The sequence below is a fragment of the Hevea brasiliensis genome, chromosome 5, assembly GCF_030052815.1.
Source record: "Hevea brasiliensis isolate MT/VB/25A 57/8 chromosome 5, ASM3005281v1, whole genome shotgun sequence".
Taxonomy (NCBI): Eukaryota; Viridiplantae; Streptophyta; class Magnoliopsida; order Malpighiales; family Euphorbiaceae; genus Hevea; species Hevea brasiliensis.
Window position 1 is genome coordinate 7,045,862 of NC_079497.1, and position 23,094 is coordinate 7,068,955.

General features: G+C 35.3%; 4 protein-coding genes and 1 long non-coding RNA gene across 7 annotated transcripts; 2 read left to right on the forward strand and 3 right to left on the reverse strand.

Moving 5' to 3' along the window:
* Positions 1–1,124: 1,124 nt before the first annotated feature.
* On the forward strand, positions 1,125–10,316 carry LOC131179883 (uncharacterized). Of its 2 annotated transcripts, XR_009148780.1 has the most exons (3): positions 2,321–2,536; positions 9,375–9,431; positions 10,010–10,316. It is a non-coding gene; the product is annotated as an uncharacterized LOC131179883 (long non-coding RNA). The 2 variants fall into 2 exon arrangements; XR_009148779.1 differs by lacking the exons at positions 9,375–9,431; positions 10,010–10,316 and adding an exon at positions 3,104–3,410 and having other exon boundaries at positions 1,125–2,536.
* A 511-nt stretch (positions 10,317–10,827) lies between these two features.
* LOC110656767 (PITH domain-containing protein At3g04780) lies at positions 10,828–13,531 on the reverse strand. Its single transcript, XM_021813712.2, has 8 exons — positions 13,374–13,531; positions 13,134–13,220; positions 12,619–12,742; positions 12,431–12,479; positions 12,270–12,327; positions 12,115–12,161; positions 11,946–12,023; positions 10,828–11,071 (listed from the first exon to the last, which is right to left on the reverse strand). Exons 1-8 carry the CDS (start codon positions 13,410–13,412, stop codon positions 11,023–11,025), a joined length of 531 nt encoding a protein of 176 aa, XP_021669404.2. The 5' UTR covers positions 13,413–13,531; the 3' UTR covers positions 10,828–11,022.
* Positions 13,532–14,482: 951 nt separating this feature from the next.
* LOC110656765 (probable ribose-5-phosphate isomerase 3, chloroplastic) lies at positions 14,483–17,357 on the forward strand. Of its 2 annotated transcripts, none has more exons than XM_021813708.2 (2): positions 14,483–15,490; positions 17,282–17,357. In XM_021813708.2, exon 1 carries the CDS (start codon positions 14,622–14,624, stop codon positions 15,474–15,476), a length of 855 nt encoding a protein of 284 aa, XP_021669400.2. In that variant the 5' UTR covers positions 14,483–14,621; the 3' UTR covers positions 15,477–15,490; positions 17,282–17,357. The 2 variants fall into 2 exon arrangements, with proteins under 2 accessions (XP_021669400.2, XP_021669399.2); XM_021813707.2 differs by lacking the exon at positions 17,282–17,357 and adding an exon at positions 16,295–16,714.
* A 192-nt stretch (positions 17,358–17,549) lies between these two features.
* Positions 17,550–20,634, reverse strand: LOC110656766 (uncharacterized). The gene is made up of 6 exons (XM_021813711.2): positions 19,085–20,634; positions 18,819–18,977; positions 18,626–18,712; positions 18,406–18,531; positions 18,200–18,298; positions 17,550–17,786 (listed from the first exon to the last, which is right to left on the reverse strand). The coding sequence occupies exons 1-6, from the start codon at positions 19,176–19,178 to the stop codon at positions 17,710–17,712; spliced, it is 642 nt and encodes a 213-aa protein (XP_021669403.2). The 5' UTR covers positions 19,179–20,634; the 3' UTR covers positions 17,550–17,709.
* Positions 20,635–21,128: 494 nt separating this feature from the next.
* LOC110656764 (mitochondrial import inner membrane translocase subunit TIM23-1) lies at positions 21,129–22,104 on the reverse strand. The gene has a single exon (XM_021813706.2). The coding sequence runs from the start codon at positions 21,855–21,857 to the stop codon at positions 21,315–21,317; it is 543 nt and encodes a 180-aa protein (XP_021669398.2). The 5' UTR covers positions 21,858–22,104; the 3' UTR covers positions 21,129–21,314.
* Positions 22,105–23,094: the final 990 nt, after the last annotated feature.

Below are 23,094 nucleotides of genomic sequence, written 5' to 3' on the forward strand. Positions count from 1 at the left end.
ATCTAGACCCATTGATGATATACAAGGCATTGCAAATGCATTTATATAGTTATTTCATGACGCTTGAAGCAAATCATTTGTGCCATGTGTGTTAGTTGATGTTAATAAATTATTAACTGATTCAATGGTTAACCACCTATAATGGTTTGGTTATGGTTTGAAATTTCTCCAAACAACCTATTTCTTTGATTAAAAAAAGATTTAGTTAAGCAGTGGTTCGGGTAAACGAGCCATGCATAGAAGAGATTGGAAAAAGGCTGCTTGGAACTTGCAGCAGCCTCCAGATAGGAGGAGAAGCAACTTAATTATAGGGAAAACAATGAAAAAAAATTAAATTAAATTTTACTTTTTGTTGTATTTGTACTGTATTTTTTTTTTTGGAGTCCAAGTTACATGGAATTAAGAAATTAGATAAAATAAAAAGTTTAAGTAAAATTTAAATTATGAAATTTAATAATTAAAAATCTCAAAATAATTAGATTTTAGTGGTCTATATATAAATAATTTGGTTATTATATTGTAAAGAGTTCGGGAAGTAAAGAGATACATCAAATTTCATGAGTTTTGTTTGAATAATTTTGAAAATAAAAAAATAATTAGTGGTTGTATAATTATTTTTCCTTCATAGTGGATTTGTAGTCTACCAAATCACATTAAATTTATGTTCTTTAATTTGTGCAGGTTTTTCATAACAAGTAATTAAAATTATGATTCAAAATTCTCATAGGATTTGAAAAGACATTTTTCTAAATTAAGTGGATAAATATTTCTCAATACCATAGAGGATTATTTCCTAGAATTTCTATTTTAATGTTATTTAGGAGTATTATAAAAAAGATTAATTTGACTTTACTTATAGAGAGATTTTTAGCCCATTGAATTAGTGAATGTGTCAATAACTGAAAATTTGAGTTTGCCCATTAACGTATTGCAGTCCCATAACGGGAAACAAACTTTAGCCTAAGATGGTGAATAGTATACTATAACCCATTATAGTTGAAGACACCCATGTAGTGTATGTGTAACAACCCTTAAAAAAAAAAAAAAAAAAAAATTTGAAAAATGGGATTGGCGTGTGACAGTGGGTTTCCCACTGTCACAGCAGCCTTTTATTAAAAAAAAAAAAAAAAAAGTTTCAAAAATCGGGAGGAGGAAAACCCCCCCCCCCCCCCATTTCTCTTCTTTCCCTCTCCTTCCCTTTCTTCTTCTTCTTCCTTTCTCCGGTGACCGGCCGGCGGCGTCCCAAGCAGCTCCCCACCGGCCAGCGACCCTCCGGCGACCACCAGGACCACCAGAAACGGCGGCAAGAGAGGGAGAGGAGAGAGAAAACGCGCGCACAGTGGGCAGCGGCTTTCCGGCGCGATTTCGGCTTCATCCGACGTCCGATCGAGGCGATTTTGGTGGCGTTGGAAAGCTTGTTCCGAGAGCTTTCTTTTGATACCAATTTTGAAGCAAATGGAGGTCGGATGAGTGAGATATGGAGGAGAGAAGTTTCGGGTTTTTCAAGCTTTTTCGTCAGATCTACGACGATCCGACCGTTGGATCGACGATCCGAGACCACATATGGACTGAGGAAGAGTAGAGGAGCATGGGGGTATGATCAGATTCGGAAAATGTTGCCGGCGACCGCGGCCGGCCACCGTGCGCGGTGGTGCCGGCGGTGGCTCCGGTGAGCTATGGAGATGGTTCAACTTCCAGAGGCTTCCTCATAAATTTTTGGAATTTTTGAGACACAGATAAACTCGAGTAAGACAATTTTTATTATTTCTCTATCTATGGAGCATAAATACAGTGTTTCTTAAACAGGAAAAATTGGAGAAAAATTCTAAGAAAAATATATGATGAAAGTAAAATTATTTGGAGATATTCTATGGTGTTAGTTGAATTTTTGGGTGATCGTAGAATATTTTTGAGAAATATGGATGGATTTTAGTTATATTTTTAGCATGTGGGCATATAAGATTAATTGAAATTAAGATAATCAAATTTTATATAATTGGTTGGAGCTTGAGGATGGAGGTTTAAATATGTGAATATTTAATTGGGTTGAATTAGGAATATGTTAGCTGTTGGAAACTTATGGAATCGAGTAAAATTCTTGAATAAAATATTCATGGGTAATTAGAAAATTACAATTCATTTTGCAATAGCCTTATAATATTATTAAGGACCGCGGGGCAAAATTTTAGAATTTTTAGAGCTTGTTTGAGTGGATTTTTGAAAAATGTCAATTATAGGGACTAAAACGTAATTTTTAAGATTTTGAGTATTGTCCGATTTGGAGGGCCCATGTGATATTGATGAGATGTGATTGTAGAAATTGAGAATTTAGAAGTGTTATTTGAGCCTTTTTGCAGGTTGGGTAGGTCCCAGGTATAGGGGAAACTCTGCCGGATTTCCGGCATGAATTAGGCTGTCTATTGCCTCTTTAGAGTTTTATTTTGAGTTAGTACTAATAAATTTATAATTTAATTATTAGGTGATCGAGATCAACTATTTTCCTGCATCCAGCAGCCACAATAGTCGACGGTGTACTGTGAGTAAAATATCAATTTTAATTGTAATTTCGATATTATTATATGTTCAGCATGCCCATGCATCACTTATATGCATATATTTATGTAGTTAAACTCTAGGCACGAATTATGTTGCATTCATAACTGTTAATGTGCCATGAGTATTGTTGTGGTAATTTGGAGCAGTGTGCGTGCGTTGGCGTGCGTGTGATGTGGTGTGGACTATGGATAGGACGGGGTAGTCACGGCTTGAGTTCTTCGCTGGGACCCGTTCCTTCGAGGGGTAGTCACGGCTTGAGTTCTTCGCTGGGACCCTCGATTTGGTTTAAGCGAAAGTCCGCTTGAGTTCTTCTTGGCACCAGGTTGGATTTAAGAGAGTATAGGATCGGCTCCCAATATATTATGATTGATGCTACAGGTGTGTGAGTGCTCCAAATTACCTTTTTGATGCTATGATGTGAATATGATGTTGATGTTGCATTTCACTCTACAGGGTGCATTAGTTTCAGATAGTTATAGAGATTATGGTTAAAATTGATATTTTACTCTCTGAGTTGAACGCTCACTCCTGTTCAATATTTTTCCAGGCCACAGGAGGAGTTATTTTACAGAACAACCTGTTTTCTTCCTCGCAGGTTTAACGTCAATTATTTAATTGTTTTACTATCTTTTTCTAAATTTAAAATCTAGAACTCCGCATGTGTTAGAAATAGTGTGGACCTTGGTAGAGGTTGGGTTAATTTAAATTTTTAAGATTAATAAATGAAGATTTGTATGGTATTTAAACAGTTTGTAAGTGAGGTAACAGGGTTGAGCTGGGCTCCCCTGATTTTAGTTTCTGAAAATTTGTGGGCTAAGTTGGCCCGAAATGAAATTATAACAGTTTGATTTAAATTATTTTATATGCATATTGGGCCTAAATTGTGGGCCTGGTTATGGATTTGAGGAATAGTTAGGCTTACTACGGGCCTCGGGGGCTTTAAAGCGGCCTGTGTCCTAGTCTTGGTCCGCCCATAGGTTGGGTCGTGACAAATGTGGTATCAGAGCTTAGGCTCCAGATTCATAGGGAAAAATTATCTAAGTGTTGGGAAGAGTCTACTAGGAGTCACATGCGGAGTATAGGATTCTGTTTCGTCTTTTCCTGTAATTCTTTGTTTCTAGATTCTGCGTTATACCTCGGGAAATATAAAAGTGCCTCAATTAGTGTCTTGATTTTCGTGGAGTACATAGAAATGTGAAATAGAGTTAATAGACATGTGAGGTCTATCATGAGGATACGTACTCCAAGAAATGCTATGTTTCTGTCTGTATGAGTTTAAATGGTGTGCCCATTTCGTGCAAGGCACGAGTACATAAAGGTGAGTCTTGAAAGTACAGTTGCCCTAGATAAGGATGAGGATACCACTGCTAGCAGTCATCAGTGGATGACCCAGTCAGAATGAGTTTATGATAATAGAAGATTCGAGAGAGATAAGAAATTCGGAGGCCTAATCGGTCCAGACGTATCGTAGTAACTATACAATGTTCTCGATGTCTGCTCTGTAAGCTGCAGATTACAGTAACGACATGAGATTATTGTGTAGAGCTGCGTGCATCCCCGTGGTGCTCCATAATGAGGGTGTTTGCAGATGGCTTCTGTTTTGGTACAGTTATGCCAGAACAGAGTTTTATATCTGCAGAGGAGTTGGGAACTCCTGGTTAAGAGTCTAGAGTTAGAATATTGAAAGGTCACAGTTGGGTGGTAACTAGAGTCAGTGACTCAGTTACCCTAGCATGAGCTAGAGCTGCATTAAGAGTTGCCATCAGACCAGAGGTTTCGGATTAGTTGCAAAGTAAACGTGACACTTATAGAGTGAGATCATCTAGTCTTCAGTATGGAATTTTGGATCATTTTTGTAGTACGACAGACATTTTGCTTAGAGCTTAGTGAGAATAGTATACCTTGTGTGTATCAGTATGGAATAAAGTACAACCCTACTGCCTAGAGAAGGTCGAAACTATGAATTGATGATTTACAGAGCTATGATATGATGAGAGAGACATTAGTTTGACATGGTTTTGGGCAAGGTGGTAAATGTAGTACCTTTGTTGCAGCAAGTTAGGGTATAGTCCTATCTTTTCAGAAGGGATCGAAAGTTATTACTAATAATGGTGACCCACAAAATAGTGCCCCAGATGGGACTGTAGAGTGTGGTAGAGAGTAGTTGGCTCGGGTATCCTGGAGAGGATACAAGTTCCATTATAGGAATCATATATAATCAGATCACAATGGATGTAAATCCTTTGAATTGGATGACGGATTTGGGTGCCCGAAATCTTAAGTTTTGGAATTGAGTAAACATGGAAAATAATAATAATAATAATAAAAATAATAATAAATAAAATTACTGCAGAATCAGTTCTCGAGGTAGTAAGGGTATTATGTAAGCTAAAGGATAAGAATAGAAATCATACGATAAAGGTATGACTGCAATTTCCTGAGTTCCTTTCTGACTTCATATTGTTCAAACAGTAGTATAATCTAATTATAATAGTGTTAAGAGTAATAAATTAGCGAAGATAAATCACAGAAGGCCAGTAGATAGAGAAAGTGTAGAATAAAAATTGGGATAATTGATTACAGATGCAATATAATCTAAGTGCCAGTTGGAGTACTAGCTAGAGTGGTCAAAGGACCAAATCTGAGTAGCACAGACATATGATAACGCGATAGAGACTCTGAAAGATATAGTTAGCAAGTACAGCTGTCATGTTAGGAAGAAGAATGGAACCAGGGATAGAATAGTCAAGTTCTATTTTGGGTAAGACAAAGGAAATAAATGAAAGGACAACCTGAATGGGCGCGTAACAAAAGGAACAAAGTTAAGATATAGGGTAGGTTAAGTGTTACTCTTGGCAAGGAGAATGACAAGGATGGAAAACCCAAAATGGGACCACATTAGTGAGAACAGTGATGGAGGTATGGAATACAATAATAATGAGTAAATGTTAGAAGGTGTGCGATGGTATTGCGGACTACCTAAATAGGTAGAGAAAGAGAAGTTAGTAAGCAGTAAGTTGAATAAAAGTCAGTCTAAGGGATCAAATAGGTATGATGAGAGGAAAAGAATGATAGATAATGACACATAGGTTTTAGGTTAGACTTTTGAGATAGTGAAAAGGTAGTTGAGGTTCATTATAAATGTCAGGCAAACATTTTTAGTGTGATCAACAGAATCACTTTGCAGTGAAGCAATAATGACAGAACAACAGTAGGGGTAAAATGAAAAGTGACAAGTCTGGGTGGTTATAAATCACTAGGAAGTTCAAGGATCAAAATTAATAACCATAGATAAGGGTGGAATTAGTGTTGGAAGAATCTATTAGTGAGAGAAATCTTTCAGGGATCAACAAAAGTTATGGGCACAATATAAACGATGGTAGATATGAATCATAGGTCGAGTATAAGTAAAGTTAATAAATTATAAAATATTATGTCAGGAAGGACAATGGTACGGTAAAGGGTTCATGCAGATGATACCTTATAGGTAGAGCACAATTGTGCTAGGAGATAATGAAATTTGGAGAGAAAAACCAAGAAACATAGGTTAAACATTATTATATGGACAATCGAGCGTAGTTGAATATAAGAGTATTTTTCTTTCTTTTCAATTTTAGCTTGTGCTTTTGGTTCTAGAAGGTTATATAAGGAACAGAGACTGAGTCAAGGAGACCTAGTTATTTGAGAGTTTGGTAGGCACCAATTCATATATAATTTCGTGATATGAGAATGACAGTAAGTGCATACCTAATGTTAAGTATGAAAGGACGATCAGAGTAATGGCAGAAGTTAAATTGAGTTAGCTATTAAGGCTTGCGACTATTTTAAACTATTAGCTAGATGAAGTACTATTTATGGATGAGTTTCAATAGATGAAATTGTTGCTGATGGGTAATTTGAGGTTGAAGTTTAGAAAGCTATAGGCAGTATATGTGATTATATTAAGGAGAATGAACACATAAAGTATTTTGTTTAGAATTAAGGCATGGCACACATTTCCCACAGCAGTGTTAGTCCAGATGAAACTTATAGTTTCAGGGGCTCATATCCATCCAGGATAAACAATTTCCTACTAAGGCTGGTAGGGAATGATAATGTTCTGATAGTTAAGCTGGAAAAAGGGAATACAAGAAAAATTTTCTATGGTTAATTATGAGTGTTACAAAAGGTGAAGAATGTGCTGGCAAGAGTAAGCCATAAGGTTAAAATTCTCGAAGTAATGGAACTAGTAATCAAGATAAGACTAAGAAATAAAATGAAAGTTAAAGTTGATGATGGGATGGATATCATTGAAGGAAAAAGGTGTAAGGGTGAAATAGGACTAAGATCAATGAATAAGTACAGCAGGTTGAAAAGATATCAACAATACTAGAAATAGGAAAAAGGAAGTGGATAAGATCCAAAGGACAAGAAGAAAGCTTGTAAAGCTAGTTATAATGATGAGGATAAGGAGGAATAGGTATGCTAGGTACATACTAAGAGATGTTTAAAACAAGTTATTATGAGATGATAGATTAAAGGAGTAATAGAGCCTCGATCTGAGTGCTAATGTGTCAGAAGTAGGCCACATACTAAGAAGCTATAGGAAGAAGTCTAGATATTTATATTCCAGAGAAGGAGTGAGAATTGATAAGTCGCATGGGTTGAGTGTCAGAGAATATAAACACTTTTGTTACCTAGAAGGTGAGACCCAGTCCACTTTCCAATATTGATAAATGATACACTTGGCCCTTGGAGGGGACTCTACCTGACTAGTTACATAAGATGGACAAAGGTTAGTCTAAGTACCTTAGTAATGACACATGAGACATTAAAAATTTAAAGTATAATGGGAGTGAGAAGATTTATAGGTATTAACCACTGAAGTCATAAGAAGAGTGAAGATCTCGAACAAGATGCCTAGATTAGGTGCTACAGGAAAGCTACTCATAGGATATCATGGAATAAGGAACATAAGTTATGTCATTGGGGAAAACAGAGATTATTAAAACAAAGGAATGATGACTGAAGTCACCAAGAGACATGTTGGGGCGTAATAAAAGTGAGGTAAGCACTAAAGTTGATTGAAGTTATGAGACATCAAGTCAAGTCAAGAACAGTGAGATATAGCGAATGCTTGAAATGTCAGAAGAATGGTCAATGAATAGCCAAGAGATAAGAGCATCTCTAGATAGAGATGAAGACAAATAGGACACCATAGTAGAATAAGAGAGTAATAGAATGTCATATATAATGTACAAAGAGTTTGAAGAATAAATGTTTTACCAATCTCTGCATAGCTGGAGGAGTAATGATTGCACTTGTTCTGATAATCTTCTTTTCCATATCTCTGGCTTATTCGAAAATTCGAGGACGAATTTTTCTGAAGGGGGGAAGAATGTAACAACCCTTAAAAAAAAAAAAAATTTGAAAAATGGGATTGGCGTGTGACAGTGGGTTTCCCACTGTCACAGCAGCCTTTTATTAAAAAAAAAAAAAAAAAAAAAGTTTCAAAAATCGGGAGGAAACCCCCCCCCCCCCCATTTCTCTTCTTTCCCTCTCCTTCCCTTTCTTCTTCTTCTTCCTTTCTCCGGTGACCGGCCGGCGACGTCCCAAGCAGCTCCCCACCGGCCGGCGACCCTCCGGCGACCACCAGGACCACCAGAAACGGCGGCAAGAGAGGGAGAGGAGAGAGAAAACGCGCGCACAGTGGGCAGCGGCTTTCCGGCGCGATTTCGGCTTCATCCGACGTCCGATCGAGGCGATTTCGGTGGCGTTGGAAAGCTTGTTCCGAGAGCTTTCTTTTGATACCAATTTTGAAGCAAATGGAGGTCGGATGAGTGAGATATGGAGGAGAGAAGTTTCGGGTTTTTCAAGCTTTTTCGTCAGATCTACGACGATCCGACCGTTGGATCGACGATCCGAGACCACATATGGACTGAGGAAGAGTAGAGGAGCATGGGGGTATGATCAGATTCGGAAAATGTTGCGGCGACGCGGCCGGCCACCGTCTTGCGGTGGTGCGGCGGTGGCTCCGTGAGCTATGGAGATGGTTCAACTTCCGAGGCTTCCTCATAAATTTTTGGAATTTTGAGACACAGATAAACTTGGGTAAGACAATTCTTATTATTTCTCTGCATGCATGGAGCATAAATACGTGTTTCTTAAGCAGGAAAAGATTGGAGAAAAATTCTAAGAAAAATATATGATGAAAGTAAAATTATTTGGAGATATTCTATGGTGTTAGTTGAATTTTTGGGTGATCGTAGAATATTTTTGAGAAATATGGATGGATTTTAGTTATATTTTTAGCATGTGGGCATATAAGATTAATTGAAATTAAGATAATCAAATTTTATATAATTGGTTGGAGCTTGAGGATGGAGGTTTAAATATGTGAATATTTAATTGGGTTGAATTAGGAATATGTTAGTGTTGGAAACATATGGAATCGAGTAAAATTCTTGAATAAAATATTCATGGGTAATTAGAAAATTACAATTCATTTTGCAATAGCCTTATAATATTATTAAGGACCGCGGGGCAAAATTTTAGAATTTTTAGAGCTTGTTTGAGTGGATTTTTGAAAAATGTCAATTATAGGGACTAAAACGTAATTTTTAAGATTTTGAGTATTGTCCGATTTGGAGGGCCCATGTGATATTGATGAGATGTGATTGTAGAAATTGAGAATTTAGAAGTGTTATTTGAGCCTTTTTGCAGGTTGGGTAGGTCCCTGTATAGAAACTCACTGATTTCAGGCATGAATTAGGCTGTCTATTGCCTCTTTAGAGTTTTATTTTGAGTTAGTACTAATAAATTTATAATTTAATTATTAGGTGATCGAGATCAACTATTTTCCTGCATCCAGCAGCCACAATAGTCGACGGTGTACTGTGAGTAAAATATCAATTTTAATTGTAATTTCGATATTATTATATGTTCAGCATGCCCATGCATCACTTATATGCATATATTTATGTAGTTAAACTCTAGGCACGAATTATGTTGCATTCATAACTGTTAATGTGCCATGAGTATTGTTGTGGTAATTTGGAGCAGTGTGCGTGCGTTGGCGTGCGTGTGATGTGGTGTGGACTATGGATAGGACGGGGTAGTCACGGCTTGAGTTCTTCGCTGGGACCCGTTCCTTCGAGGGGTAGTCACGGCTTGAGTTCTTCGCTGGGACCCTCGATTTGGTTTATTAAGCGAAAGTCCGGCTTGAGTTCTTCGCTGGCACCAGGTTGGATTTAAGAGAGAGGCGTATAGGATCAGCTCCCAATATATTATGATTGATGCTACAGGGTGTGTGAGTGCTCCAAATTACCTTTTTGATGCTATGATGTGAATATGATGTTGATGTTGCATTTCACTCTACAGGGTGCATTAGTTTCAGATAGTTATAGAGATTATGGTTAAAATTGATATTTTACTCTCTGAGTTGAACGCTCACTCCTGTTCAATATTTTTCCAGGCCACAGGAGGAGTTATTTTACAGAACAACCTGTTTTCTTCCTCGCAGGTTTAACGTCAATTATTTAATTGTTTTACTATCTTTTTCTAAATTTAAAATCTAGAACTCCGCATGTGTTAGAAATAGTGTGGACCTTGGTAGAGGTTGGGTTAATTTAAATTTTTAAGATTAATAAATGAAGATTTGTATGGTATTTAAACAGTTTGTAAGTGAGGTAACAGGGTTGAGCTGGGCTCCCCTGATTTTAGTTTCTGAAAATTTGTGGGCTAAGTTGGCCCGAAATGAAATTATAACAGTTTGATTTAAATTATTTTATATGCATATTGGGCCTAAATTGTGGGCCTGATTATGGATTTGAGGAATAGTTAGGCTTACTCCGGGCCTCGGGGGCTTTAAACTGGCCCAGGTCCTAGTGCCGGTCCGGCCCATAGGTTGGGTCGTGACAGTATGAAGTAGTTAAAATAGTAAATATATTAATTATGTCTAAAAGAAAATGAGAGAGACTAATTAACATATTTACTATAAGTTGAAGATTCTCTTTGGTGTAATTGAAATTACGAGTAGTAAAATTTTGAACTTATAATTGATAATTATTTTATGGATAGTGAAAAATGATATGCCTACAGATGTAGCTTTACGTGGAGAATGAGGTAAACATCGACAGCAGTGCTCTGGAGAAAAACTTTCTTTGCAGGGCCATCGATATTAAGCTAACGATTCTCCTGGGTCCGTATCAAGATTTGGTATCTGAAAACACTTGATAAACTAAGTATCACAACAAAGCTAAAATGTAACCGAACTAGACATGACCTCAGAAGTTGGTAAAAACATCACAGAATTCTAGGAATTTGCCAAATTTCCAGGACGAGAGAGGTTGAAATAACAGCCACAAAACTTTCAGGCACCAAATTGTTTGATATTTATAATAACTGGTTTTAACTTAGAAAAACACAAATGAGAAATTTAACAGCGGTTGCAAGAAACTTCAACCCTTTCTTAGCACCCGTATACTGTCAATGATCCTCAATCTTCTTCAAGCCCTTCATGTCTGTTGTTTCCACCCTGCAATACGAGAAAACACTCAGCAAATTGATGTGGGATGCCCAGACCACCTACATTTATTAAAGGAGAACAGGAAAAAAGCAAATTGCAACTATGAAAGTTAAATACAGAATATGTTCGAAATATATAAACTGTTCTAACCAAGTTGTTCAATAAGGATGAAAAGCTAAAGAACTGTGGAGGTAAAGGATGCTTTAATTGTTATTTTCACTTTGAAACAAGTAAAAATGACAGCTGCAACTTACCTGTCTTTTCAGTGTACCTTCTGTACAGTTAGTACCAGCTGATCCGAGGATCAAATCAATAAATAATCTCACTATTTCTTTCCAGTACTTGATGAAAGAAGTCAGATGATAGTTCACCCAACAAAAAATCATATAAAATGCAAATATTTCTTGGTTGATAAAACTTGATTTATGTCTTCAGAAGTTTGATTATGATACACTGAACAAAAAACTTCAAGCAGGAGTAAACAATGGAATTGTCTCATCACAAGCGTTGGGAGCACATGAGACATGCAAAAATCTAATCCATATCCTATTGGTTGTACAAAACTGGAAGTAGTATGCATTCAGCCGGTAAGCACAAGCAGCATGAGTTGACAAAAACACTCCAAATTCAAATTTAACTTTTGAACAGTCGAACTAGTCATTAGAATTTACGGGTTTTCATAACCTAATAATGACTATAAAGTTGCTACTCCAAAATATGTCGAAAGACATTATAATTGCCAAAGAAATAAGTAATGACACTGGTTCACTGAATAGGAAGCCAAGCACATAAATGACAGAGATATCATAGGGGTAAAGAAGACAGTTGTAGCACCAAAAGAAGGGAACCTATAGCTAAAATTCAATGATCATTCAAAACTTACGTTGTTCCAAACAGAGCAATCTTTTGGACTTTAGTGATGTCAGAACCTGACTGGTTATCTTCAATAAATATTGTCAAACTGATAAAAATTAAGTAAAATTAGCTGCTAGAGATAATCAAATATCATGATAAAACAAAATGGAGTATAACAACACAAGAACTTCAGATACCTGCGAACATTCTGAAATTTAACATACTTCAAGACTACAGGTTTTTCCTGCAGAGAAGTTAACAAAACATAAATGGCAACACAAAAGATTCTGTTAACATAATTTATGAAAACATAGCCTCAGCGTCAAAGTAGCAGCACAAGATAACAACAAACCTTGAGATTATCTGGTGATAAAATTGCAGTGTCACTAGGAGGGAATTCGTTGACATTACTGCCATTATCACATAATGAAATTAAAAAAAAAAAAAAAAAAAAGGTCTAAGTTTGCATTTTCCCCCCAAAACTTTAATTAGTTAAGAGTTGCTAAATAATACCTAAATCCCATATGCTCCTTGTTTGAGAAAAGTTTTACAGTCTTAGGACCTGGAGAGACAGCCTTCTCATTAGAATACTAACCATGCAGATAAGAGCATTTTCATTAAAACCTTTGCGAAACGGAATGAATGATTAAATTTGATAATGCAATGAGAAAAAAATGAAAAGGGTCTAGATTAATAGATACCTTCTTCCTCAGGTCCTTTGACAACGACAGAGTACAGTTTAACAACTTGAGTGAAAGGTATATAAATCAACAACTGCTCATCTGCATCGCTCTCTAGATTCAAACCATCATCTTCTCTATATCCCTATTTATGAGCAAATTACAATAAAAACAAAATATAGTAATCAAATTATTGTTGATAGCATTTGAGGGGAGAGAATTCTTTCTTTGAGCGTGATTCAAGTGAGCGTGATTCAAGTGAGCATGATGTTCAAAACAAAGCTTAGTAAGCATCATATCAGTCAATTTGGCTCCCAAGAAAATTGAGGTAAGCGTATTGAATAACAATTTTGAATATCAAAACTTCTGTTGCATTAAAATTGAAAAGAAAAACAAAAGAAGAAAAGAAAATAAAAATTGAACTCGTGAGAGCAAGAAGGAACAATAATGCAAGATTTTTGTCTTAAAAAAAATCCAAAACAATGTATACAATATCCAATGCATAAAATGGGACAAGTTTCTGCTGGCAAATTTACCTGTTTAAGAGCATTGGGAAGAGAGTGGCTGGAGTTTTGATTAAGGCATTCAACTCCGGACCAATCAACGAAGTCTACCAGATCAACCTTATTCATTAAAAAGATTGAAACACGCAATTAACAAATCTCAATTCACCCGCCAAAACCCAGTTCCCAGATTCCAATATTTTCCATTAATTCTCTCAGAAACCCAACAAAAGGTGGAAAGGAAGAAGAAAAACTGAAAACAAAAATACTTACTTGGCTTTTTTGAATTGCACTGGCTGATTCTGTAGACATGATTTTGAATTGCAGTGCTTAATGAGAGTATAGAAAGAGACAAGTTAATAGAAAGAGGAAGCACACGCAAAGAGAATGAGCACTGTTGTCTTGTGTTAGGACAAAGATCGTCATATACTGTGACCAGCTAAGGAATATCAAGGGAAGACGGAATTAGCTAGATTAAACGATATCGTTTTACATAGTAACCCGCTTCGATTGGGATCATTTGCTTCGGGTTCTCATGACCCGATTTAAAGACCCGAACTCGATAGGGGCTGCTGAAAATCTGATCTTTGGTGGGATTGTAACTTGTTTGTCAATGGTTTGAATCACCGCTTACCACTAATATTAATTAATTAATATGCTTATATTTATTTATGGTGCTTTTATTTATATAAAATATAATTAAAAAATTAATTTAATATACCCATTTTATTGAATTTTCATACGATTAGTTAATTATAAAAATATTATTAACTTAATAAAAAAATAAAATTTTCTTATATAAAAAAAATATATAATTTTTTTAAAAAAATTAATAAATAATATTTAATAAACTTAAATCTATTCTTATAATTTTTTAATAAAATTTATCATATAATTTATCTCTTAAAATTTTTAAAAATATTATACATATTTTTTTAATCTAAAGAAATGTTATTTTTTATTAAATTAATAAAATTTTCATAATTAATTATTTTATAAAAAAATAATTTTACAAAAATCTTGAATTATAAATTTATGTTAAATTATATTATTTTTTATAATAAAATAATTTTACTTTATATTAATCAAGTAATAATAACATATATCTTAATTCATCGTGATCCTAATATAAAGTTAATTGGATTAAAAATATTAAATATTTATATTAAATTATAATTATATTCAAAAGTTAATAATAATTATAATATAATATCTAAAATTTTATTAGATTAAAAGAATAATTAATTGATTAAATTTTATATTTAATAAGAAAATATATTTTAACAAAATATGATTTTAAAAATAGCAAAATGTGATAAAATAATTTAATATAAATTATGTCTAAATATATATTGAAGAATGAAGGAAAAAACCTCAAATGCCCCCTCCAACCACCAGCCAGAGGTCTCTCACTCTATCTTCCTTGCAAACATAAAACTGAAACCACACCACCAAACCCAAACACGACAGAAGAACAGCCGAAAACAAACCTTTCATTTCCTCTCTTTTCCATTTCCACCAATGGCCTCCTTATCCCTCCTCTCCCCTCCCTCCACCTCCTCATCCTCCCTCTACCATAATGCCTCTTCCCTCCTTCCCCTGCGCACCCGCTCCCTTAGCCTACGCACTCCCACCAAGAACTTCTCTATCAGAGCCCAATCCGCCCCTATACTCACCCAAGATGAACTCAAGAAACTTGCAGCCGGCAAAGCCGTTGATTACGTCAAATCCGGTATGGTTCTCGGACTCGGTACTGGCTCCACCGCCGCCTTTGTTGTTGCTAAGATCGGAGAACTCCTACAATCCGGCCAATTAACTGATATTGTTGGTATACCCACTTCAAAACGCACCGAAGAGCAAGCTCGCTCTCTCGGGATCCCACTTTCAGTCCTTGACGATCATCCCCGTCTAGACCTCGCTATAGACGGTGCTGATGAGGTCGACCCTGATCTCAACCTAGTCAAAGGCCGGGGTGGGGCTCTCTTGAGAGAGAAAATGGTGGAAGCGGCGTCTGAAAAGTTCGTGGTTGTCGCCGACGAGACGAAACTGGTAACGGGTCTTGGCGGGAGCAAGCTCGCAATGCCGGTGGAGGTCGTGCAATTTTGTTGGAAGTACAATTTGGTGAGGTTGAAAGAATTGTTCAATGAAGGAGGGGTCGAAGCCAAGCTAAGATTGAATGAAGCTGGCAAGCCATATGTGACTGATAACTCCAATTACATCGTGGATTTGTATTTCGAGAATCCAATTCAAGATGCATATGCAGCTGGAAAGGAGATTTCGGCTTTTGAAGGAGTGGTGGAACATGGGTTGTTTTTGGATATGGCGACTGCGGTGATTATTGCTGGGAAGAGTGGAGTGGAGGTCAAGGCCAAGTGATATTTTCAAAGGAGGTAGTGACAACTGAATCTCTTATCATCTGCTGCTTTGCTATTGTTGTTGTTAATTATTTTATTAGTGAAAACTGTTTAGATGGGCATTGTCTAACTGGTTCCTGCTTGTTGGAAATTATTTTTACTCTATGTGGTTAATTGGGCACCATGAAAGGACTTTGCCCAATTAGCATACGAATGGAGATGTGAAATAATGGGAAATGAATGAAATTTTTTCATGCTTATATTGTTCATGTGCAACTACATTGTTTTGACAAGGTCTTTTGCGCCCATGGGATTCAAGAAATAAATTGCTTACGGCAACATTTTGTGCTTCTGCTGTTTACTCTGTTTTTCATTCCCTTTGGTTGTTATTCCATATAGAGCAGTGCCTAAAGTAACAGTCCCTTCTACTTGTCAAACCGATGAGGGTATTCTTCACTATGTTATTTGTGCCTTCTACTACTGTCCATGTGAAGTAAGGAACTGAGAATTTCAAATGGAGGGAATCCTGAATGTCAAAACTGTTCTACCTGTAATTTGGCTTATTGGGAGTTCCTTTGTGACTTTTAGTTCATACAAGTGCCCATTTGTCATCATTGGATTGCTTTTAACTTTTGGTGTACCGTTGCTAATAATCCTGAACTGCTGTGGTTAAATAGGTTTACTGAGGTTAAAGATGGAATCTTAATTTTGTGGACCATGTTGCAACTTTTAGTTAATAACTATTTTCTTGAGGGATTGAGCAATTTATTAATAGCAATTTTTCCAAGATCAAAGGATGGCCTTCCATTAATTGTTTTCATTTTTGCACCATGATCTCAGATATAAGAAGGCATAAGGGTGCGTAAGTGTAGAAGTGGTTGTATTCATCAGTTACAAACGTTGGAGAATATGGAAATGGAGATTTCAGATGTATGGTCATATTTTGGTGGCAAATAAGGAAATTTCTAAATGCCCATGTGACAGAATTGGGAGCTCTACTCAGATGAGTTTCCAGAGTGCATTGTGAGATGTGGGACATTGCGTTTTGTGAATTCCAAGAAAATGTCAACGTAACTGTAGCATAGGCTCTAGATCAGGAAATATGAAAGAAAAACAAAAGTTATAGAATCTTATTATTGCTTTTTTTTCCTGTTATGTTAACATGACTTTAACACCAGCTTTTAGGTTTAAGGAGATTGATTGATCATCAAAGCCGAAGGTTTTAGTATGAAAATGTGATAACAATAGATTGTTTGATCACTCCCAACTTGTTCTATGGTTGTGTTGACGTTTGGAGTATTTTATGTATTCTTCCTTGCAAGGGACATCTTGTTTGATTCTAGAAATGATTTTTTAAAATATTTTAATCAAATAGCGAGTAGCAACTAACCACAGATTGAAAATAACCAGCTAGTAGTTGTGTATTTGCTCCGTTCAGCAAGCCTAAACCTTTTGCTTTGATCTTGATGTGATTTTTTTTTAAGGCAGAACCTTGGTTATTCTATCCCCAGTTGCTTTCTGACTTATCATTCTTTTATCTTTTCTTGTGATAACACAATTTTTTGATATGGACTTTTTCACACCTTATGGAGAAGCCTTCTCTTGGGGAAGGAAGTAAAGGGGAAAATTGCATTTAGCAGTGTCAACTGTCTGAGTTTAGCCCATTGATTTTATTGTTATTAAATTTTTATTGCTAATACAGTCAAATTTGCTTGAATGTATTAAACTCTATCATCATTCAGAAGAATCATGTTGCCTAGAAGCTGCCCGGACCTTGTTATTTTATCTTTTCTGCTGATGAGATTGAGTTGTTTTTTTTCTTATGAGGGACTTGTATACACCTAACTCTGAAATGTTTTGTTAGGAAGAAAGTGAAAGGGGAAATTTACATGTGGCCGAGTGTATTGCTAATAACTTGTTGCAGTTAAATTTTCTCCAGAAGTAACATTTTATCCAATACTCAAATCAATTTCTTAAATTTATATATACATACTATTTTTAAAACATACTAAATATTTCCTTAATAAAACAAGAATTTAGAGATTGTATGTGAAGTGTAAACACAACCATATAAGCTCAAAACATGTGTCCTACCTAAATAAATCACCCTCTTCTGTGGTCTATTTTTTATTCAGTACAAACTGAATATACACACAAGAATCGATAGAATAATCAAAACCAAGTAAATTTTATTTTTAAGTATAAAATTAGTCTACCATGGAGAAAACAGTGGCTGGTGAGGCTCAGTTTCACTCTTACATGCGCAGAACCATAAGCATAGACGCGAACAGTATGATCATCCAGTGGAACTTCCCTGGCAGAATTGAGCTACCTGCATAACAAACACAGATCAAAACCTTCATCAGTATCTGAAACATTTATCATCACCAAAGGTTCTCTCATAAATGATGGGTTAAAGGATTGGATTAGCTATAACAGTGCGGCTATATTATAAGAATGATGATAGGATTGGAGAGTCGATTAAGGGTGAAAGGTTGGTCGATATTTAAAAGAATTAGTGATGATAATAATAACAATAATAAAGTCAATGGAGTTGAAAACAACACTTCTGAATATAAACACCATTAACTAACTAATTAATTTCACGAGGAAACCTTCGAATATAACAAAACCAAGAAGAGAAATTGAAATGCTAATTAGTAAACGGTATATGTTCATCCTTGAAGATCATCATCAACACCAGAATTCGATAAATGTTTTTACATAATTAATTAAAGATCTTACCATGATTCCCTGCAGCAGAAGAACCACCAGCAGTATTATTTGTTGCCTGCGTATTTGAAACTTTAATCCCAAGGCTAGCACAATCAGAACCAAGGGTACCTTAACAATCAAAACCCATTGGTCATGTCAGTTTTTGGAGATTATCGCTCTTCAATCATTTCTGAAAGAAAAAGCCAATTAAGGTTGGCTGTCTTTAAAGTTCTTACATTGGCTATAGCATGGGAAGTAAGGGACGTTGAGAAGGTTAGAGAATCCAGAGTGGCATGTGCATAAGTGGGTATACGTTGCATTCCTTGTGCAGTTCCCTCCTCCACAGTAGATCCAATAGCAAGCTATACATAAAATCAGTTGCCAATTTCTTTTAAAAAACTGATTATATATGATGAGAATAGATAGAGAGAAGTGTTTCAAAATTATAGTAATTACGATCGAAGGCAGATGCGTTCCAAGGAACAGGCTTCTCTGAAGGTGGATTAGGGACTGTCTGCTGGCAGCCACCATAGTTGAGAGTACCTACAAAGAACAACAAGAAGATGGATTAAAACCATGTCCTATACTAATTTGCTCATGCGGATCTTGTAAGCGAATTTTGGTTAATTATCAGAAAGATAAAGCTTACAGTTTGGAATGACACAAGGAAGAAATGTAAGATTATCATTGATATCATCATTTGTGGTTCTGGTCCAACCACGATCACATTGGCACATGTACCCAAATGGATATTGTATATTTGCTACGCATTTTCCTTGCCCACATTCCACTTCATCACATATTGCCTCTGCAATTCACCAAAACCCACCATTCAATTATTTATACGTAATCTATATATATAGTGTGTGTTTGAGAGAAAGAAGAAGAAAAAAAAAGGAGAGACAGAGAGAGTACGAATGTAGGGAGTTAATGGATCATCTCCTAAAGCAATCACTGGTAGCAACGCAAGAAGCAAAGCTAGCAAAGGCAGTGCCCTAAAGAAAGCCATCTGTTACAGCAGAGATATAGAGAGAGAGGGATGTATGCAATTTGCTGTGAAGGTGAGGGAATATTTTGCTTTGTGAAGTTGTTAACACAGGTGTTGTATATATACAAATTATAAAGATCAGGAAGGCTTAACAAACTCATCAAAGGCTGATTAATATTTAAACACTATTTGAAGTATCCATGACCACAACAAGAAAGCTTATTTTCTAATTTCCTTGTAGAAGCTTCAATACAGGCTGCAAAATATCATATCATTTCTGTAAATCTTCTTCTCAATGCAGTTTGAATAAATCAAGCATTTCATTTTTTTAAAGAATAAATAAAAGGAACAGTTGATTTTATTATTTGGGTTCACTTTCATATAGGCAAGTATGTCTCTCATCTGGTAATTATTTTATTTTATGACAACTTTACCCTCCGTTTTACACTATTTAAACAATTATCAAGTTTTGTTTGAAGGGTACTTTGGGTATTAGATGGACAAGGCAGTCAAACCAGCGATTGAGGTCTATATCTGCAAGACTGCAACAACACGGGCCCTTTTCCCGCGCTCGATGAAACCTCACAATGAAAGATAATTTAATGATTAAAAAATATATTATATAATTTTATTTTTTAAATTACATAATAATAATAATAAACTAAAAGATCATTAAGGCCTATGCCTTGTTAACCCCATGAAAACTAAAATTGAATTCAAACTTTATTCCAATTTCTTTTTATTAATTGGTGCCTAATTAGAAGAAATTTTCTTAGAAAATACTTGGTCTAGCTATTACTTGGCATCCAATGATCAAAACAATTACCATTTTAATAGTATTCTTAGAGTTGTGCCATATTATATAATTAAGTTGAATGAAAAAAATAATAATAATAAATTACAAGTATCTCCTAATTTATTGAATTAAATTTACTCACTTCGAGGAGGTCCATTACGAGAATAATTTTCTCTATTTACAAGGATCGAATACTTAATCTTACTTAAGGGATACATAATCCTTTACCACTTATAATAATCTTATTAATAAAAAAAGAATCCAATTTTTTAATAAGAGTAGACAATTTTTTGTTTAAATTCTGTTAAATTAAATAAAATGAGGGAATTACGTAAGGAAAGACGACTGTTTTGTTATGTAATTTATTTAATGTTTAAATGGAAAAAAAATCTAGAAGATTAGCAATATAAAGATAAAATCATAGAGCTTACAAAGTCAAAATTTCACAAATATATATATATATATGTTAGCTATTCCATTAAGAAAAACAATAGAAGAGACTTTGCAGTGGTTGAATTGAAGAAGTCAAAAGAGATAGGAAAGATAAATCAAATATTAATAATCTTAAATTATGCAAGTGATTTTTTTTTTTTTAAATGATAGGCCAATTGATGAATTTTGTAATTAAATTATGCAAATGGATGAGAATAGTCAGAGCATTTGTGTGACAATGCCAAATGTTGTCTTCTCTAGGTAAGATGTGTTATCAATTAGAGAATTGAAATGTATTGTTGGAGTCATTGAACATTGTTAGTTCAATCATCATTTCATTTCATTTTGCTTGACAAGTTCAAACATCTCCAACAAGTTAGCTTGAACAGCATTTGATCAGTATTTTTCCAATTTGGAACAACTGTTTTACCCAACAAGTTAACTTTATAAATGTTTTCATAAATGGTGTTCAAGACAATCTGGAACTTGTCCCAAATATCTGACTGTTTTCCCTATTCGATCAGATATCAAACCTTAAGAGCTGCAATGGTATTCTAAATTAGAATCACCCCATAACACTTAAACACTGATGTTTCAATACAAAACTACAGAAGTTCAACCAACAAATCAAATTTTCATCAAACAGGAACATGTCAGCGAGGAAAGACCATGAGATTACAAGATAACAATAATAATCAGCAGCAATAATCCCATTTTACGCCTATCAATTTTCGAACAGGACGTTCAAGAAATGCCGAGTCGGTGAATTGGATTATGAAACAACAATACTCGTTACAAGAAACGAACCAATTTATACCAAAATCCTTTAATGAAATCACTTAACTTTTCCACCTAAGAAAAACCCTCGAATACCATATCTGCCTAAACAAGGCCCCTCCCGATAAACACAAAATAAAAATTTGCAATTTTTATATGGGTACGTATCTCTTAACCAGCTGCTTTCCCGCAACAGCAGCAGCAGCCGCAATCCCTCCAATGGCCCCTGCGACAGCCGCCGATCTCGGTCCCCTTGCTGCACGATAAATCGCCCCAGTCCCGAGCCCCGCGAGAGCCGTATTGAGCAAATCATCAGTGTCTCTATGGTGAATCAAAGCGCTCTCAAGGCCAGCAAACATCAGCCCCAAAACACCCAAATTGTTCCCAAACTTCCGACCCACATGTCCACCAGAATTCAGAATCCTGTTGATCCGCAATTTCATGGTGTCACCAGGCTCGGCGGAGCGGATGCCGTCAAAAGAACCCTTAGCCCCCCCAATAATCGCTCCAGATAAGTAGCCGGTTCCAGTGTAATATTGAAGGTTTTCACTCCAGCTGCGGCGCTGATGTGCAGCTTCTTCATCAAAAAGGTACTCGGGAGAAGTGGGCAAATTATACAGGCTTTGAGCTGGGACGTGGTAGAGATCCTGATACGGGTGATACTTGTAATATTGCCGATCGTTTGAATCATCCATCACTTACCTTATTTGGATTCAGAGAAGGAAAAAAGTTGAGATTTTTGAACAGAGAAGATCGGCAGGCTCTAGAAGGAGAAAGGTAGGGTTTTTGGGAAAGGAAGATGGATTTTTGACGATGTGGGTCTAGGATTTGGACTTGACAGATCTTCCGTGGCGGGTCAAAACTTGTAAACTCTGAAAACAACCACAGAAGCCGAGAGGGGAGGCGGCACGTTTCTAGGAAGAAGCACACCCTATTTTTTCTTTGCAAATTATATTTTTAAATAAATTTATTTTATAATTCCTTTATTTGTTTCATTAAACTAATTCTCATAATTATTATAATATAATATAATATAATTTTAGATTAAGAAGAAGCTGTGCTTTATTTATTTATTTTAATTGAGTATTTTTTGGGGGAACAAGAAATGGGAATATGCTGGATCGTCTTCTGAGATCAATAGATGCCACTGAAAGTGCTGGACTGGACTTATCCCATGTTTCAGTAAGGAAAAAATAATGGAAAGAAAATATTGTGAAAAAAAATTTATATACTATTTTACATGAGCAATTAATGAATTATTTGAATTTTCATTGGAAGTCTTAATTTTTTTTATAATTTTTCTTATAAAAATATAACAAAGTAAAAATGACAGCTTATTTTTTATTATTCTTAAAGGATTTATCAAACCTATTGATTCAACTATTTGATACATTGTTATTAAATTCGAATCAAAATGGCTAGTTGAATCGATGAATCGGTTCTTAAATTGATTTAGATTTATAATTGAATCAGATAATAAAATAATTTAGTATGATCCGGTCAATTTAATTATTGAATAAGTGAATCAGTGTAATCTAATTAACCAGAACGATTTAATTGTTAGATAAAATATATATTTTTTAATATTAATATAGAGAATTGAACTCAAAATCTCATAAAATATTTTTAAAATCAAAATGAATTGAGCTAATTTGATAGTTATATATTTTTTATTTCAAGATATTTATTTTTTAACATATAATTAATATTTTATAAGTATTTAAAAAATAATTATGCATTTATATAAATTTTTATGTATTATATTACTTAATATTTTATGTAAAATTTTAAAACTGTCACGACCCAACCTATGGGCCGGACCGGCACTAGGACCTGGGCCAGCCTAAAGCCCCCGAGGCCCGTAGTAAGCCTTAACTATTCATTAACCCAACTCTAAGGCCCATTTGGGCCCAATATCAAGAAAACAAACGG

Excerpts from the sequence above, each read along its gene's own strand:
- LOC110656767 (XM_021813712.2), bottom strand. The coding sequence starts at position 13,412 with ATGTCTACAGAATCAGCCAGTGCAATTCAAAAAAGCCAA. Across the intron at positions 12,328-12,430 it reads AAGGAGCATATGGGATTTAG|TAATGTCAACGAATTCCCTC; the intron begins GTATTATTTAGC and ends TGATAATGGCAG. Across the intron at positions 12,162-12,269 it reads TATCACCAGATAATCTCAAG|GAAAAACCTGTAGTCTTGAA; the intron begins GTTTGTTGTTAT and ends ACTTCTCTGCAG.
- LOC110656764 (XM_021813706.2), bottom strand. The coding sequence starts at position 21,857 with ATGGATGATTCAAACGATCGGCAATATTACAAGTATCACCCGTATCAG.
- LOC110656766 (XM_021813711.2), bottom strand. The coding sequence starts at position 19,178 with ATGGCTTTCTTTAGGGCACTGCCTTTGCTAGCTTTGCTTCTTGCGTTG. Across the intron at positions 18,978-19,084 it reads TCCATTAACTCCCTACATTC|AGGCAATATGTGATGAAGTG; the intron begins GTACTCTCTCTG and ends GGTGAATTGCAG. Across the intron at positions 18,532-18,625 it reads GAACGCATCTGCCTTCGATC|CTTGCTATTGGATCTACTGT; the intron begins GTAATTACTATA and ends TTTTATGTATAG.
- LOC110656765 (XM_021813708.2), top strand. The coding sequence starts at position 14,622 with ATGGCCTCCTTATCCCTCCTCTCCCCTCCCTCCACCTCCTCATCCTCC.